A 15,305-nucleotide genomic window follows, 5' to 3' on the forward strand; every position below is an offset into this window, starting at 1 on the left:
GGCTAGAGCTGGTTGCTTGGGTGCCATTTCTCCTGACCATGTTCTAGATGTATCTTGTCAGGCTCAAGTTAAAGCTGCATCCTGTTATGCTAGATCGACTGACCCCAGACCCCAATCTTAGCCAGGCAAGTGTTTGTCCTGGGTAGGGCGGGCAGGCAGTTTCCCAGGGTACAGCTTCCCACAGTACAGTTTTCCGCCTGGTGATTTTCCATTCCTCCTAGGCCTGCCTAGGTCTGTCATTAGTATTAATATTAATATTTTACTGTTTATTGTGGAAAACCATTCAGCTTTCAGCACCATTTGCAAGGCGGACCCCCCCCCCCAAAACCGGGAATTACCTTCTGGAGGGCAGGCCCCTTGTGTGACAGGTTTCCCCCACTAAGTGAGTATTCTGGGAACCTATCTTTATCATCTGTCAGCTGGAGTTACTGTGAGAGGCTTCCATGAATTTTTTTTTTGAAAACTCTTTCAACACATTTGCCCGTTTCAAGATGGGTGATTCATGAGCACACCTGCCCACACCGTGCTGAGTGTTCAGTTTTTGACCAAAAATGGCATGACCCCCATTCCCTACCCTCCCTATTCATCTGATCTTGCCCCAAGCAACTTTTTTTTTGTTTCTGCAGATGAAAAAAGACCTCAAAGGGAAATGTTTTGCCAGTGTGAAAGAGGTGAAATAAAGAATGGCAGAAGCACTAAAAGGCATCAAAATTGGAGAGTTCAAAAACTATTTTGAGCAGTGGGAAAAAACTTCTTGATAGGTACATTGCATCAAATGGAGTGTACTTTGAAGGTGACTGAAGTTTAAACATATAAGAATAAATACACAGTTTTGTAATAAATAAATTTCTTTGGTGGGGCGGTTTCCCCCTCAAATGTTAAGTAGGATTTTTGAACTAGTTTTGGAGCCTAATTACTCTTTTTTTTTTTTTTTTGCTACAATTATTTCCAGTTTAATTATTTTTTAATTTTATTTAGTTATTTTAGTTTAATTTTAATTTTTTATTTTTTATTATTTTTATTTATTTTATTTTTTAAATTTATTTTATTTTATTTTGTTTTTTTAATAATTACTCTTAAAATATACTTTCTGTGGGAAAATGATTTGTAGGTACATAAACTTATGGAATTCTAACCAATAAACAAATTAGGGATTACCTATGATTGATTATCTAAAAAAGCAAGGATCTACCTTCTCTGTGGTGTGAAGATGTTATAGTTAATGGGGAAGGAGTGATTGACTCTGCAGAAAAGGAAGTGAAAGACGTCCAAGGTAGATTTTGCTTCCTTGTGTTTTATCCAAGGCTCTGATGGTATAGTCACCTTTGGACACTTAAAATCATCTTATTCTTTAGCTTACTGTTTTAAGTTGCTATCACCTGGAATATTGCATATTAATAAATATGTTCTTATTTAATAAGGTTAAAATTTTGACTAATGTGAGTCCTTCCTCATGGGATTACTTATTCATGATTTAGCTCTTCACCATTGGAGGCTAATTGAAAGTTGGCCACATAAGAGAAAGAAGTGAGAAAATATAAAGTTTCTGGTAGAATGCTGCACATGGTGAACACACAGTGTTACTGAGTTCACTTTCTGGTTCTTACCTCCTTCGTGTCTGTTGCATTGATGGCAAAATCTTGTTTTCACCTTGTTTCCAATAAGATGTATTTGGTTTAGATTTTTAAAAAACCCATAAGGTATACTCACTTTCCTAATGTCAAATTTTTTCGTACTTAAAGATTAAAGTGCTTTATTTTAGAGACTGGTATTTGGTGTAGAAGGTTCTATTTTGAAAATAATATTTTTCTTATGGTTAGCAGTTTTAACAGTGGGTTAGAGATAGACCGTATGTTCTACTGGAGTGCTTCTCCTCACCCAGGAAAGCCATTCACTGGACAAATGGGGCTACAAAGGATACACATGTTTTCTGTGTGTAATACTACAATTGCAGAATGAAAATTGTATTTCATGCAAATATTATTACTGTCTCAATGTATAGTTTGCTATATACTTTGTCATTTGGTGTGCTACAAGATGCAGTTTTGTTTCCATATCTTGTTTTGTATATCATTGTTTTGAGTGCATTCCCAGTGCCATATTGCATGTGGCTGGCAGTCAGGGGCTTAGCCTTTGACATCAGAGTCTAGAGTGGATGCTAGACATACTGGGTGATCTGTTATTTGCTGTGGGGACTATCATTGCTTTCACTAATTACTTAGTTTGGTGCAGCAGGCCTGAATTTTCCTAATAATGTCTGTTTTTTTAAAGTATATTTTATTTATTATGCTATTACAGTTGTCCCATTTTTTTCTGCCCTTTATTCCTCTCTGCCCTGTACCCCCTCTTCCACCAGCATTCCCCCTCTTAGTTCATGTCCATGGGTCATACATATAACTTCTTTGGCTTCTCTATTTCCTATACTATTCTTAACCTTCCCCACGTCTATTTCGTACCCATCATTTATGCTTCTTATTCCCTATACTTTCCCCTCAATGTCTTCTCTCCCTGATGATACCCTCCATGTGACCTCCATTTCTTTGATTCTGTTCCTGTTCTAGTTGTTTGCTTAGTTTGTTTGTTGTTGTTTTTTTAGGTTTAGTTGTTGATAGTTGTGAGTTTGTTGTCCTTTTACTGTTCGTAGTTTTTGATCTTCTGTTTCTAAGATAAATCCCTTTAACTTTCACATAATAAAGGCTGGGTGATGATGAACTCCTTTAACTTGACCTTATCTGGGAAGCACTTTATCTGCCCTTCCATTCTAAATGATAGCTTTTGCTGGATAGTGTAATCTTGGATGTAGGTCCTTACACTCACCATGGCCAGGTGGCAGGCTGTGTGGGCGGGGCTGACTTATGGGGAAACTGAGACTCAGAGTTGATACAAGGGTTGCTACAGTGAGAAATGCCCAGTCTCACCTGAGAGTTTGTCTGAAAATGCGCTAGGGACCAGCAGGCAGCTGCACCGTTCCCTCTCTGGCCCCTCCCCCACAAGCAGCACCACAGTGCAGCAAGGAGGTTTGCCCTGCCCTGGTGAATACCAAAGGCCCCACCCCCTTAGAACTTATCAGGTGTGCCAAGACAAAGAAATGTTGCCCAAATGACAGACTGAAGCAAAACTTCTGAAAGAGAGCTAAATGGTGAGGACATAGCCAACTTATCTGATGGGGAATTTAAAGCCCTGGTAATCAAAATGCTCACAGATTTGATTGAGCTTGAAAGATACCCAGAATGAAATAAAGCAAAATATTCAGGGAACCAACAGTGACAGGAAGCAAACTAGAACTCAAGTCAACGATCTGGAACAAAAGGAAGAAATAACCAACCAACCGGAACAGACCGAAGAAACAAGAATTCAAAAAAGTGAAGAGAGTCTTACAAACCTCTGGCACAACCTGAAACATTCCAGTATCCGCCTTATAGAAGGAGAAGAGGAAGACCAAGAAATTGAAAACTTATTTGAACAAATATTGAGGGAAAACTTCCTCAATCTAGCAAAGGAAATAGACTTCCAGGAAGTCCAGGAAGCTCAGAGAGTCTCAAAGAAGTTGGACCCAAAGAGGAACACAGCAAGGCACTTCATCATTAAGTTACACAAGATAAAAAATAAAGAGTTACCCAAGATAAAAAAAAAAAAAACCCTAAAATAAGCAAGGGAAAAGGAGAGCGTTACCTACAAAGGAGTACCAATTAGGCTATCAGCTGATTTCTCAAAAGAAACCTTAGAGGCAAAAAGGGACTAGAAAAAACTGTTCCAAATCGTGAAAGGCAAGGACCTACACCCAAGATTGCTCTATCCAGCAAAGCTTTCATTTAGAATGGAGGGGCAGATAAAGTGCTTCCCAGATAAGATCAAGTTAAAGTTCATCATCACCAAGCTCTTATTATATGAAATGTTAAAGGGACTTACCTAAGAAAAAGAAGATCCAAAATACGAACAGTAAAATGACAACAAACTCACAAATATCAACAAATGAATCTAAAAGAAAAGAAAAACAACAAACACAAAAGCTAAGCAAACAATAGAACAGGAACAGAATCAAAGAAATGGACATCACATAAAGGGATTGCAGTGGGGAGGGGGAAGGAAGGAATGGGGGGGAAGGTACAAGGAATAAGAAGCGTAATTGGTGGGCATAAGATAGATGGGGAGAAGTCAAAAATGGTATAGGAAGCAGAGGACTCAAAGACCTTATATGTATGACCCATGGGCAATAACTAAGGGGAGGGATGCTGGAGGGTTGGAGGGCAGTATGAAGGGGGGAGGAAGGTAGAAAAAATTGGGAAAACTGTAATAGCATAATCAATAAAAAATACTTTTTAAAAAATAGAAAGGGGTAATCTTATCTGGAGTTTGAATGTCTGCCAGCCTTACCTATTCAAGACACACTGGATTCTGGAAAGCCCTAAAGAAGTTCCTAGTGTGTTTGGTAGATAGGAACCAAAGATAAAATGAGGTTGGATAAGTTCCTTGACCAGAAGAAAAGAAATACCTATAAAACCAAACCCCACTGGTACTAAAGCCTAGAAGTAGAAGGGAAGTAAAAAAGAAAAAAGAAATTAGAGCAAAGTAGGAAGAAAATGAATTAAAAATTATGTTCCACATGGAGAGAAGAGGACTTTTTTGGGGGGGGTGGTGAGGATTAGTAATGACTGTGATAAAAAGAGAGCAGCCATACCTGTTAGACCTGTATAGCCATCTAGGGGTGTTCACTACAGAGGTGAGTAATTCCACATGGTCTCTGAGATTAAAGTAGAAATGTTGAAAGCTGACTGACCTGAAGTGTAAAGCCTCTGGGACCACTCACAGGGAGTGCAGGTGAGGTTCTGTTCTCTTCAGTCATTTAGTCAAGTCTTTATTGGGCTTTAGAGGTTTGTAGATACTGTTGGGCTCAACAATATTTGTGCACAACACACTCAACAAAGTGTGCAAATGAATGAATGGTGCCATCTTTGTACTCATTTATTCGCTAATTTATTGAATGCTTATTTTGTTCTAGACACAGAGTATTGTAGGTGCTAAGAAAACAGTGGTAAACGATACAGAACCTACTCTCATGGAGTGTAGATTTTAGTGAGACATTACAACAAATAAACACATACATATATAATCACAAACCGGGTTGGTTACATGAAGAAAAATAACAGCTGCTGTGATATGACCATGGGGTTTGGATCGATTTCGATTGTGAGCTCTGGGAGGACTTTAAGTCTAAGAACTGAAGGATGAGTTGGAGCAAAGCAGGTCAGAACTGGATCATGGTAGAGGTGGGGTTGGGAGCATCACAAGTGGGGAAGACAGACTTCGTGAAGCTTCTCAAATTGGGAGTTGGAAGACTGGAGTGGGTTGGTATCCTCAGGATCTAAAACAAGACTGGTGTGGCCACAGTGCAGAAAAGGAGGAATGTAGCTGTATAAGATGAAGTGGAGAAGATGGCGGTGTTTCCCAGATGTTCCGGTACAAATTCCAAAATCTTCAAGTTTCATTACTTTTAATTAGGGGAAAAAATAGAGATTGATTTGTGGCTTAGAACAACTGAAAAAGAATGTTGGTGAGTTGGGATATAATTGGTTTATCTATACCATAGGGAAGTTCATGTTGTGGAATGAATGTGGTTTTAGTGTTGGAACTGAGTTTGTCCGTCCCAGGTCTGCTTAACAGAGTGTGGCCTTGGGTAAATTACTAAGCCTCTGGTTCTTCATCTGTAAAGTAGAGATCGCAATACCCTTTTATTGTGAGTGTGAAATTAAATAGTATATGTAAAGTACTTAGGAAAGGGCCTTGTTCATACTAAGTGGTCAGTATACTGTACTTGCCTGTTACTGCTACTCCCTCTTCAAGGTAGAAGGACAATGACCAGATTGTCCATAAAATGTGAGCTGAATGAACCTGATGGACAGGCCATAAAGCATGCACAAACTAGCATACATATAGTGACTTTAGACTATTTTATATGAGTGGTCCTCAGAATGGTTGGGAGTCTTTTGGTCTGTCCCAGTGAGAGCTAAAAAAGAAGAAATCTTTTGATAACAAAGGTAAATCAACTGAGCTATATATACAGTGTATTTTTCAGACCAGAAGATGCATCTAGGTTTTAGAGGAGGAAAATAGGAAAAAAATTTTTGAAGCAAAAAATGTGGTAAAATATTTAATAACATAAATAACATAATATTTCACCAGTGTAATCGACTATTTCAACAGCAGCATTAACAACCATTATTTCTCAAATTTGGGGGTGGGGAGGAGTCTTATAGTCCAAAAATAAGGTACTTTTGAAAAACTGATTTTTGCATTTCAAAGACAGACAGCATTGTAAGGCCAAATTCACTGTGAAAAGCCATAAGATTATAGAACACTTTATACCCTTTTCATAGTATCATGCAATTATAGTAAAATAAAGACTTTGGAGTAAACATTCCTTGAGAATGCTAACATAAGATCTTAAAAATGTAGGGTTTCCTTTATTTCACATATAATTCTCTAGTTAAATTTAGTGCAAGCAAAGAAATCATTTGGGATAAACTGTCATATAGGTTCCTTTGGTTCACTGTGTTATTAGTATGGACATATAGTAAGAACCCTACCCCAATGCATAGAATGGAATCCGAAAGCTTCAGTCATATTATTGGAGGACAATGAAGTAACTCCTAACTAGCCACTTGGGGGTTCCGACTGTGTGGAAACCAATCACCAGTTGTGTTTTATCCCAGTTCAAGTTATCATTGGGTATATTTGAATGCTGATGACATGTCAGAATTTTGAAAATGATAGTGAAAATTTTGTTTTTGGAAAGAGAAAAATTACTTGGAAAAAATTTGGTCTTTAGTTATTAGTTTTGTAGAAAAATGTATGTCATAGCTGAACTTTTATGACTATGACCCATAAGAAGAGATACATTTTACTTTGTGAACACTACCTATATACAAATAGGAAACTAAAACAAAAGTTTTATGAAACAATATGCATCCCAATATTTTCTGTCATAGTCTATTTCAGTTTTAAGGGAAATGCTGTGTAATTCACTAAGCTAATTTTGTGACCCGATGTGTCACAACTTCTGTAAAATATTGCATCAAATGACTGTATATTAAGTGGCACTTCAGAACGGAACTCCAGTTTATTCCAGAAGCATAAGATCAGCACAATTTCACCAGAAGTATATGCCACACAATTAGTAATTGATGATTAATAGGTGCCAACCCCACATCTCTTGGCTGCCTGGGATGGTCTTTAAAGAAAGAAAGAGGGAGGGTAGGAAGAAAGGATGGTAGGAAGGTATTTGCATATGCATAAACTCTCACCAAAAGAACACCTAAGAAGTTAATAACACGAGTTGTTTGGGGGACAGAGAATTGGGTATCTGTGGGCAGCTGTGGGGATAAAACACTTTGAGTACAGTGTTTTCTTTCATTTTTCCTTCTTTTAAATTTGAATCGTGAATATACATATATTCTAAATCAATAAATTCTGCTTCCCCATTGTTAGAGAAAGAAAGGGCAGAAGGGACTCCAGTATGGATCAGAGTTTGTCACTAAAGGTTGCGGTGGTAGATAGGACTTACGGCCAGTATGCTGTGTTTGCTGCCCTCGATCCAGACTGGCTGTGTTGACAGTACTTTAAAAAAATGTTTAAGTGACTCATTAAGAAGGATTAATTTGTGTCCCATGCTGGACCTCTTATAGGGGGATATAGACTTTATTTTAGAAAAATTTTTTTTTCAATAGAACATGGTTAAATATTTCAGTGCTTAAAGTAGAAGTTTTCTGTTCTGCATTTTTAACTTGTTATTTAGAAATAATTTCAAACTTATGGCAAACTTGTAAAAAGGAAAAATACAAATAATACCTGCTTTCAGGCTTGCTTTTTGTTAACATTTTACTTCATTTGCTTTATTGTTTTACTTATCACTTATCTACATATTTATTGGATTTATTTTTTTCTGAACCACTTGAGAGAAACTTACAAATAACATGGCCCTTTATTCCTCACTACTTCAAATTATATTTTCTGCAATTAGAGACAGTCTCTTACTTAACGATAGCATAGTTGTTAGCTCTAGTAAATTTAATGCCAATATCATACTTTCTTCCAGTCTGCCTGTTTTCCATTTTCGTCCATTGACCCAGGAATCTCCTTTGTAGTGTTTTTACCTCCTCCTGTGGCACAGGATCTAGATTAGGGCTAGGTATCATTATATTCAGTTGTGTCTCTTTAGCCTCCTTCGATCAGGAACATTCCCACATCCCTTATTTCTTGTTTACAACATTGAGATTTAAAAAATAAAATGCTTATTATTATGTTTCTTCATGGTAAGATTCAGGTTATGCATTCTTGTCCAGAATACTACACAACTGATACATCACCCTGAGAATATCTCATTCTTAGACCAGAAAGTCCATCTGCCTGCCCTCACAGTTATGTTAGAGTACTTGGTCAATGTGTTGTCTAGTTTCTACTGTATAAGTATTTTTTCTTTGCAACCAATAAGCAGTCCACACAGGAAGACGTTTAGAGCTCTGCAAAATTTCCTTTTCCTCGCCAAAATTTTTGCCTAGATTTAGCACCCATTGATTGTCATTGCCTAGTCCAGTCTTCACTGCGTTGGCTGCAAAAAGCTGATTTTTCCGACACAGTACTACCTTCGCATTGAGCAGTTTGCACTCAGCACTCTTCTGTAAGCAGTTGGCCTCCTTTCCCCTGAACTCTTGTATTTGTTGTTGTTATGAACTCATAAATTTCTCTGTCTTTCCCACTGTGGTTCATAATTTTTACTATGTGAAGTAGATGATTTGATTTGGGGTTTAGTGGATGACTTCAGGAGTTCAGTAACCACTCTGAGAATATGTGCCAATTTCTGTCTTGTTTGACCATCTTTCTGGGGAGAGTGTCTATAACTTTCTTTTTTTTTTTAAAGATTTTATTTATTTATCTTTAGACAGGGGGGAAGAGAGGGAGAGAAATGTCAATGTGTGGTTGCCACTCACATGTTCCCTGCTGGGGACCCAGCCTGCAACTCAGGCATGTGCTCTGACTGAGAATCGAACTGGTGACTCTTTGGTTCACAGGCCAGTGCCCAATCAATCCACTGATCCACACCAGCCAGGGCTTAACTTTCAGCATAATCTATAGAGTTCTTGATGCAAACAAGATTAAGTTCCACTAGGTGGAGGGACTAAACATTTAGCTATCTGGAACTTATTTATTTGTATATTCTTATAGTCCACTGCTTTCTACCCCAAGTAGTAAATAACTAAAGTGTTAGAGCCATGGCGTGTGTTCCTCTGTAGATACATTCCTTTCTTTTTTTGTCTACTGTTTTAAGCCACAATTGAAAATAGTATTATATTTTAGTTTATTTAATTTTTTTGCTGGACTATATAATGTTAATACCTTCATTTTCATTGTAGCAGCAATTTATGATGTAATAGGACCAGTCTTTTGAAGCAACAAATGACCTTGATTTACTTTGAAATTTTAAAATGGATGTTTTTTACACTGTAGTTTTATTAGCTCTCTGGGAGTGAGCTACATGATGTTGTGCACTGAAAATTACCCAAATGTTCTGGCCTTCTCTTTCCTGGATGAGCTTCAGAAGGAGTTCATTACTACTTATAACATGATGAAGACAAACACTGCTGTCAGACCGTACTGTTTCATTGAATTTGGTAAGGGCCTGATTTTTTTCCTTTTCATTATCCTGGCTCCAGCCAGTTATAAGCTATTTTTTATCTACCGTTGGTGGGAGGGAGGGGACAAGGGAATACTCAGAAAATTCTGCTACCTTGATTTTGATAGACTAATTTGACAAGTGGTCTATAAATTGTAGCAGTGTCTTCATTTAGGTGCATATTAGAAAAAATTGTGTTTGAGCCTTGGAGGGGATTGTCATTTTTGACACAAAGAATTAATCCCAGGGGATAGTTTCTCAGTGAGATAAGCCAGAGATTCAGAATTTTGTGTTTATGTGATGATCTTTTATAGTCTGCTTAGTGTAGGAAGTGGTTGGCAAACACTTGCTGGAAAGGACCACATAGTACATATTTTAGGCTTTAAGCACCATATGTTCTCTGCCACAGCTATTGAGCCCCCATTATAGCTGGAAAGCAGCCATAGACAATACAGAAATGACTGATTATAGTTATAATCTAATAAAACTTTACTTACAGAAAACAGTCAGCAGACTATAAACAGTGAAAATAAAATTGGAAGATTATTTAGGAAATATCTTACAAGATATTTAGGAAATACCTTTAACTTCATTAAATTTACTTTTTAAATATACATTCTAATGGTATAAGCAATCGATAAGAAAATAGGTTTATAGGAACATGCAGTTTACAGTGTATGTTCTTGTGTAATTACAACTGGTAAATACACTATTTTATGAGATATGAATCCCTATAAAAAATAAGATTTTGGTTTAAAGATTAAAGCTGTTATTGTTTTGTTGTAGAAGTTCGAAGTAAGTCCTTGAAGGGGTATAGTAGTAGAAATATTCTCACAGTCACATAATGTTAAATCATTATATACTTGCAGTGATTAATTTCTACAGTATAACTTCAGTATATGGTAACTATTAAACATAAATAATATGAGAGCACTCCATGACAATTGAACAGTTTGGAATAACAAACACTTTATCTATAAAATTTACTATCTGTAAACCTTACACTCTCAAATTATCTAATTAATAAATGACTGCAAGGAAATTTATTTTTTATTTTACATAGATAACTTCATTCAGAGGACCAAGCAGCGATATAATAATCCCAGGTCTCTTTCAACAAAGATAAATCTGTCTGACATGCAGACGGAAATCAAGCTGAGACCCCCTTACCAAGTTTCCATGTGTGAACTGGGGTCGGCCAATGGAGTTACATCTGCATTTTCTGTTGACTGTAAAGGTGCTGGTAAGATTTCTTCTGGTGAGTTCTGGATCTCAGTTATTTGATTTTAAAAATTTGTGTAAGAATTGAGGAACTCTTGAAAACGAATTACTTTAGTATTTTAAAGCAAGTAAATACATGAGAAAATGTAGAAGTTCAAAGTAAACCTTTCTCTCAGTAGTTTATGTAGTAATCTATGAGACATATGACTAAGTGGAAAAATACTTTAAAATAGCAATCTCAGAGGAACTGTTTGGTGGGTGAACATTTAAGAACATTTCTTTATAAATACCTGTTTCTGGAAATGCATACTACTTTATTTGTAGTATGTGTTTATGGGCATATGAAGTGCTTTGCATTACATCAGAATGGCTGGCTATCTCCAAGGCCCGGGTGTTTGACTGTCACAGAAAATGTGCTCATCTACTAACGCCTCCCTCCCAAACAAGGGATATAGTCGTGACACTTTGTAAACTTCTGCTTACAAATGGAATCCCCATTATTTTATAAGGTAGCACATGCCATAGTTGAATTGCTTGTTTGAAAAATTCTTCCTTATATTTGAGCTAAAGTCTGTTGTCTGTAATGTTTATCTGTTTGTCCACATTCTGTGACCTCTGCCTCCTTCTCTTCAGAACTTTGAAGTCAGCAACTCTGTGTCCTTTCAATCCTATTAGTGTGGTCAGCTGCATATAAAACATCTTCAGTTCCTTTAGCTGCCAGTTTATGACATGTTGAAACCCTGCCTATCCTGGAAGCTTTGTGTATCTTTTATTTGTTAGTATTCTTCAAAGGTGGCATTCAAGACTGAGCACAACATTTCATATTTGGTTTAATATAAAATATGGGAGAAAAGAGGAAACAGATTTTACTAAAATAATGCAGCCAGGTAGGAAACAAGTAAACAAGGAAATAACAATAACGAGCCCTGGAGGAGAGGAAATGATTGAGTACCTAGAGTTTTCACAGTGTTATCGAAAATGTCCAGTTTCCAACAAAAACAATTACAGGACATGCAGAGGAAAAGTATAATACTTACGAGAGCAGGAAAAGCAGGCACCAGAAGCTGCCAATGACAGTGATCAGATGTCAGATTTAAGAAAGACTTTATAGTAGCCATTTTAATTATTTTCCTAGAGCTAAAGGAAACCATATTTAAAAATTAAGGAAAGTATGACAATGAGATTACATTGAATGGAAGACATAAACAAAGAGATAGAAAATATAAAGAAGAATCAAATGGAAATTCTGGAATTGAGAAATACAACTGAAATGAAAAATTCACTAGTGGGGCTCAGTAGAAGATTTGAACTGGCAAAAGAAAGAGTTAGCAAACTTGAAGATAGATCAGTAGAGGTTATGCAACCCAAAAAACAGAGAATAAAAACAGAACCTCAGAAAAATATGTGACACTATTAAGCATACTAACATGTGCATGACGGGAGAACCAGAAGAAGAGAAAGAAGCACAAGTATTTGAAGAAATAATGGCTAAAAAGTTCCCAAATTTACTCAAAACATTAACCTACTTCTCTAGGAAGCTGATTTAACCGCAAATATATGCAAGAGACCTACAAATAGATGAATCATACAAAAATTCTGAAAGGTGAAAACAAGGAGAAAATCTTGAAAGCATCAAACAACTCACCACATACAAGAAAACTCCCCAAAGAGTAACAAGTGACTTCTCCACAGAAACAATGGTAGACCTAAAGGTAGTGGGAAAATATGTTCAAAATACTCAAAGGGGGAGAAAACCTGTCAACCAAGAATGCTGTATCTTTCAAAACTCGATGTGAAATAAAGACATTTGCAGATAAGCAGGGGATGAGAGAATTTGTTGCTGGCAGATTCACTTATAGGAGATACTAGAGGAGGTTCTTCAGGCTGAAAGCAAGTGATCCAGACTATAATTTGAATCCACACCAAAAAAAAAGGAAAAAAAAAATCAAAGAGCAATCGTAAAGGTAATTGTAAAAGATAGTAAAAGTACATTTTTCTTTTAAAAAGCAATGTGTAAGACTATGTATTGTGTTGTTGGGTCTATAACATATAGAAATGAAATATATTTTCTAATAATAGCACAAAGGAGGTGGGTGGGAGGAAAGCTGCATAGGGTGAAGGAAATATTCCAGGCGGTAATTTGAATTCACAGGAACAAATAAAGCCAGAAATGAAAATAATGTTAACAAATTAATGAAAACATAATTGTTTTACTTTTAAACTCTTTAAAAGACAGAATTGTGTAAAGTAATAATTATGATAATGTATTTTGGGGTTGTGACATTTATAAGTGTGATTTCTGTAACAACAGTGCCACAAAAGGGAGATCAGGGCAGTGCAGCCACGGAGGAGTCATGTTTCTACAGCTCACTGGGATGAGTTAGTGTAAATCTAAGCTGTTCCTCATAAGATGTGTTCAGTGAGGTCTACAGTAGCTGCCAAGCAAATAACTCAAAATGTGGTGAAAAACAATGAAAGAAATGAAAAGGCTGAAGTATAAAATCTTCACTTAATTCAATGATAAGAAAGGAGGAATAGAGCAAAAAGGGGCATGTGACATATAAAAATAAACAAAATAGCAGATGTAAATCCACCATACAATAATATATATGAACAGATTTATGAAATATGCATGGATGAATCATTCCAATCAAAAGTCAGATCGTAAGAGTGGATTAAAACAAAACTCAAAGATACAATTAGATCAAAAGCAAAAGGAAGAAAAAGATACAGTATAACATAAACAGCACCTAAAAGAGAACTAGAGCTATTGTGATAACAGGCAAGATGAACTTAAAGACAAAAATTGCTACTAGAGACAAAGAAGGACATTTCATGATGATAAAAGTGTCAGTCCATTGCGGTATAACAGTTGTAAGCACATACACGTTTAAGAACAGACCTCAAAATACATGAAGCAAAACCTGTCAAAATGAAGGGAGAAATGGATGATTACAGAGTAATAGTTAAAGTCAGATACCCTAAATAACGAATAGGTATAGGCAGAAGATAAACAAGAAAATAGGAGATTTGAACCACAGCATAAACTAACAAAACAGTATTACACTCCATCCAACAATAAAAAATACATTCTTCTGCAGTGTACATAGAAAATTCCGGAATAAATCTCATGCGAAGCTATAAAAAAAAAAAACTACATAAATTTAACAGGATAGACATTATACAAAGTAAGTTTTGTAACAACAATGGGATGAAATTAGAAATTAATAAAAATTTGGTAAACTTGCAAATATGTGTAAATTAAGTAGTACAATTCTAAATAGTGAGTCAGAGAAGAAATCAAAGGGGAATTTACACTTTTAGATAAACAAAGATAAAGATGCAACACATCTAAGCACAGTAGCCATGCTTAGAGGAAAACTTACAGCTACAATATACCTATATTAAAAAATAAGAAGTCTAATAAATAGCCTTCCACCTAAAGATACCTAGGGAACGAAAAACACATTAAACCTAAAACAAAAAGAAGGGACATAATAAAGATTAGAGTAGAAATAAGTGAAAATAAAATATAAAGTAGAAAGGCACTAGAGAAAAATCAATGAAATCAAAAGCTGATTCTTTGCCTATATGGTTCTGGTTTAAGGATAGGCATATAGATCAACAGTATAGAATTGAGAATACAGAAATAAACCTTTGCATTATGGTCAATTTATTTTTAACAAGGACACCAACACAAGAGTGGAAGAATAGTCTTCCAACAAATGATGCTGAGACAAGTAAATATTCATATACGAAAGAATGAAGTTGGACTCCTATTTGCAGGGCATCTACAAACTCACTCAAATGGATCAAGGACCTAAATTTAACAGCTAAAACTATAAAATTCTTAGAAGAAAACAAAGGTATAAATCTTTGTGACTTCGTATTAGGCAAAGTTTTGTTTTTTATTACCAAAAGCACAGTGAAAAATAAAACAGGTGAAAAAAATCACCAAAATTAAAAACCCTTCTGCCCTGGCCAGGTAGCTCAGGTGGTTAGAATGTCATCCTGATAGGCCATGGTTGTATGTTCAGTCCTGGGTCAAGCCACATACAAGAATTAACCAATGAATACATAAATAAGTGGAGCAACAGACTGATGTATTTCTCTCTGTGTCTCTCTCTCCTTTCTATCTCTCTCTCTCTCTCAAATCAATCAATAAAAATATCTTTGTTTTTCAAAAGACACAATTAAGAAATTGAAAAGACAATCCACAGACACAGAAAATATTTGCAAATTATGCATCTTCTAAGGGACATGTATCCAGAATATATAAAACTGAACAATAAAAAGAAAATAACCCAATTTTAAAAGGGAAAAGTATTTGAATAGATACTCTATTCAAAAGTATTGAGCCCTGGCTGGTGTAGCTCAGTAGATTGAGTGCGGGCCTTCAAACCAGACATTCACGGTT

General features: G+C 36.1%; 1 protein-coding gene across 1 annotated transcript in view; it reads left to right on the forward strand.

Annotated features, from left to right (window-relative positions):
* SEC22A (SEC22 homolog A, vesicle trafficking protein) overlaps positions 1-15,305 on the forward strand; it is a 71,454-nt gene that overhangs the window by 16,503 nt on the left and 39,646 nt on the right. Inside the window, exons 3-4 of the mRNA XM_037132318.2 lie at positions 9,502-9,665; positions 10,731-10,925. Of these exons, the coding sequence (XP_036988213.2) occupies positions 9,502-9,665; positions 10,731-10,925 (359 nt within the window). The remainder of the gene's footprint in view (positions 1-9,501; positions 9,666-10,730; positions 10,926-15,305) is intronic.

This window comes from Artibeus jamaicensis, unplaced genomic scaffold (assembly GCF_021234435.1).
Source record: "Artibeus jamaicensis isolate MK-2021 breed Jamaican fruit bat unplaced genomic scaffold, CSHL_Jam_final contig_3126, whole genome shotgun sequence".
Classification (NCBI taxonomy): domain Eukaryota; kingdom Metazoa; phylum Chordata; class Mammalia; order Chiroptera; family Phyllostomidae; genus Artibeus; species Artibeus jamaicensis.